Raw genomic sequence first — 3,044 nt, 5'->3', positions numbered from 1 at the left:
CAGAGAAACTGTTATAATCAGCATGAACCGAATCACTGATAGCCAGGTCATGGGGGAGGAGTAAAGTTTCTTGCAGTGCAATAATGCCACGGAAATCATTGCAGAACTCATTAAGGACAGGTAAATTCCGCTTGATCCCGTATATGTTCCAAGACAAAATACTTAATGACTCCATGAATTTCGTCGACCTTTGGAGATAAGAGCAGAAATCTCAGGGGCGTGGGTGTGGCAGGTGCTGGGGCGTTGGCAGGGGAGACTGATTGTCGTAGGTGAATTTGGGGGACTAGGGTCGCTGGGGGAGGGCGATCTCTTTTAAGATCATAAAAGGACACATATGCTCCTGGGCCAAAGTTTTCGCCTACTAGGAGCTCTTGATGATGGAATAAACAGGAAACCCTGTATGCAACTTGACCTACTGTCTTACACTTGAGGCTATGAAGAGTGAGGGGGTCTGATCCTGTTATATACCTAACCCGGAGCCTGATGGCATCTTCAGTCACTGAGGAATGCAGGTTGTGGACAACGGCGTGGCATCTCTTTGGGCGGTGGTGAGGGGGGATATTCCCGGATGAATGCTGGTTGACCTGTTTGCGGTTGCGGTCAGGTCGGAACTTTGTCTTTCGCTGGGAGGTCTGCCATCCCTCGTCGTCGTCTTGGGCATTTGACATTAGCGCCCTGGCATATGAGTCAGTCGCAGGGGGGGAGGGGGGAGAGGTAGGAGTGGATGGTACTTCTCTTGAATCTCTTCTGTCTAACGATAGGGAGGGGGAGGTGGGGGTATCCAAAACTGGTGTTTGCTTCGTAACGATTATTGGCCCTGTAACAGGCAGGCTAGAGTGGGTGTTTTGTGGGTCCGAGGTGGGCGTGGGGTCAGATGAGGGTTGTTCAAGTGGCAGTTGGGGTTGGTCCGTGGGGTCATTCAACTTATTACATTTTCCTTTCAACTCTCCAATTTGATTTGTTATTTCATTGATTTTTAGCCCCATTGAAGCGAATGCATCATTGATTTGCAGGGCCATTGCATCACTGATTTGCTGCTTCATTGCAGCGATGGCATCATTGATTTGGTGACCCAATGCAACACTGATTTGTTGCCTCATTGCAGCGATTGCGTCACTGATTTGCTGCCCTACAGCATCACTGATTTGCTGCCTCATTGCAGCGATTGCATCAGGGATTGCACGGAGATCTTCAGAGGTATTTGACAGCGAAATTGACAACTCCAAGGCTTTTACTGCAGTGTTATGTACAGTCACTATATTGAGGTCAGCTGGCTGGGCCGGAGGTAGGGTGTATGGGTTATCCACGCAAATGGTAACATTTGTTGTGGTTTTGAGCCATGTTGACATGAGAGTGATTTTCTTCTGAGAAGTCAGGCTCTTTGCATTTCGATCATTCCGAATGCCGTAGGGCATATAGTCTTTGCACGAGACATATGCAATTGTGATATCTTCTTCCGTGAAAAGATTTCTCACGACATCTGTGATGGACTCCGGATCGCTGTTGTTAGAACGAGAATTGATAAAATAAACACAATTGTTCTGTATGTGAGGGGTGGAGGGACGAGAGGCACTATCGACATTCGGGGTCATTTTTTCTATGTCAACCTTGTGGTTAGGCTGAGCGAAGAGCAAACCGTTACTCCTCTCTTTTTATTTTTCTTATTTTCACTGTTTGAACCAAAGCAGCCAATGGCACTGATGGGGGATGAAATTTCGGGCACTGATTGGATTATAGGGAAATTTTCAATTATAACAAGAAGCACAGTATTGCAAGTGATAAAAAACACTTCACTAGGCAGAGCAGCACTTCATGCACATACACACACATTTTTAACGGGAAAGCACGTAAATGACCATAGTTATTCCAGTAAGTGTCCGGAGCGCCTCTAAACCCGTCCATATATACCGGAATTAATGAAGCCATATATATATATATATATATATATATATATATATATATGTATATATATATATATATATATATATATATATATATTATATATTATACATTATATATATATAATATATATATATATATATATATATATATATATATTATATAAAATATGCATTTATGTTATATAATATATATATATATATATATATATATATAAATATATAGATATAAAAATATATATATATATATACATATATATATATATATATATATATATATGTACCATATATATAATTCATATATATATATATATATATATATATATATATATATATATTTATATATATATATATATATATATATATATATATATATATATATATATATATATATTTATATATGTATATATATATTTATATATGTATATATACATATATAATTTATATGTATATATATACATATATAATTTATATGTATATATATATACATATTTATATATATATATATATACATATATTTATATATATTTATATATATATATTTATATATATATATATATATATATATATATATATTTATATATATATATATATATATATATATATTCATATATATACATATATATATTTATATTTGTATATATATATATATATATATATATCAAGAAACTTTGGAGAACGCAGTCTTGAGGGTAAATGTGGATAAGACAAGCTATGGTGATTAGTAAGGAAGGTAGGCACAGGGTAAGCCATACATCAAAGTAGAGGCTCAGTTGTAAAACAGGTAGAACAGTTCAAATACGTAGGATCTACTACCATTTGGGAGGGAAGATATGAGGCAAGATGTGACACAAGACATAACCAAAAGCAATACATAATACACAACTATATCAATTGCCAGTACTTCATTTTAAACTTCACAAAAAAAAAGGTATTGCATGAAAGCAGAAGGTATAACCAAACAAACCAAATGCTTGAATAATTGCACTAGCTATAACAGACAGGAATTAAAAACATTCCCACCCCCAGAAAAGACTGGGGTGTTATTGTCCTTCTGCACCTAGCCTCCCACACCCCCGAGAAAAGACAAGGGTATTTAAATCCACCCCTACTTACCTCCTGTACCCTTATAACAGGGCATTTAAG

At 36.7% G+C, this 3,044-nt stretch overlaps 1 protein-coding gene across 1 annotated transcript in view; it reads left to right on the top strand.

Annotated features, from left to right (window-relative positions):
- Nucleotides 1–506: 506 nt before the first annotated feature.
- The window catches only part of LOC137625483 (uncharacterized), a 17,160-nt gene continuing 14,622 nt past the window's right edge, over nt 507–3,044 (top strand). The window contains exon 1 of the mRNA XM_068356394.1: nt 507–548. Coding sequence (XP_068212495.1) covers nt 507–548 — 42 coding nt within the window. The remainder of the gene's footprint in view (nt 549–3,044) is intronic.

The sequence above is a fragment of the Palaemon carinicauda genome, chromosome 32 (assembly GCF_036898095.1).
Source record: "Palaemon carinicauda isolate YSFRI2023 chromosome 32, ASM3689809v2, whole genome shotgun sequence".
Taxonomy (NCBI): domain Eukaryota; kingdom Metazoa; phylum Arthropoda; class Malacostraca; order Decapoda; family Palaemonidae; genus Palaemon; species Palaemon carinicauda.
Note: the sequence above shows the minus strand (reverse complement) of the source record. Positions and strands in the feature narration are given on the sequence as shown.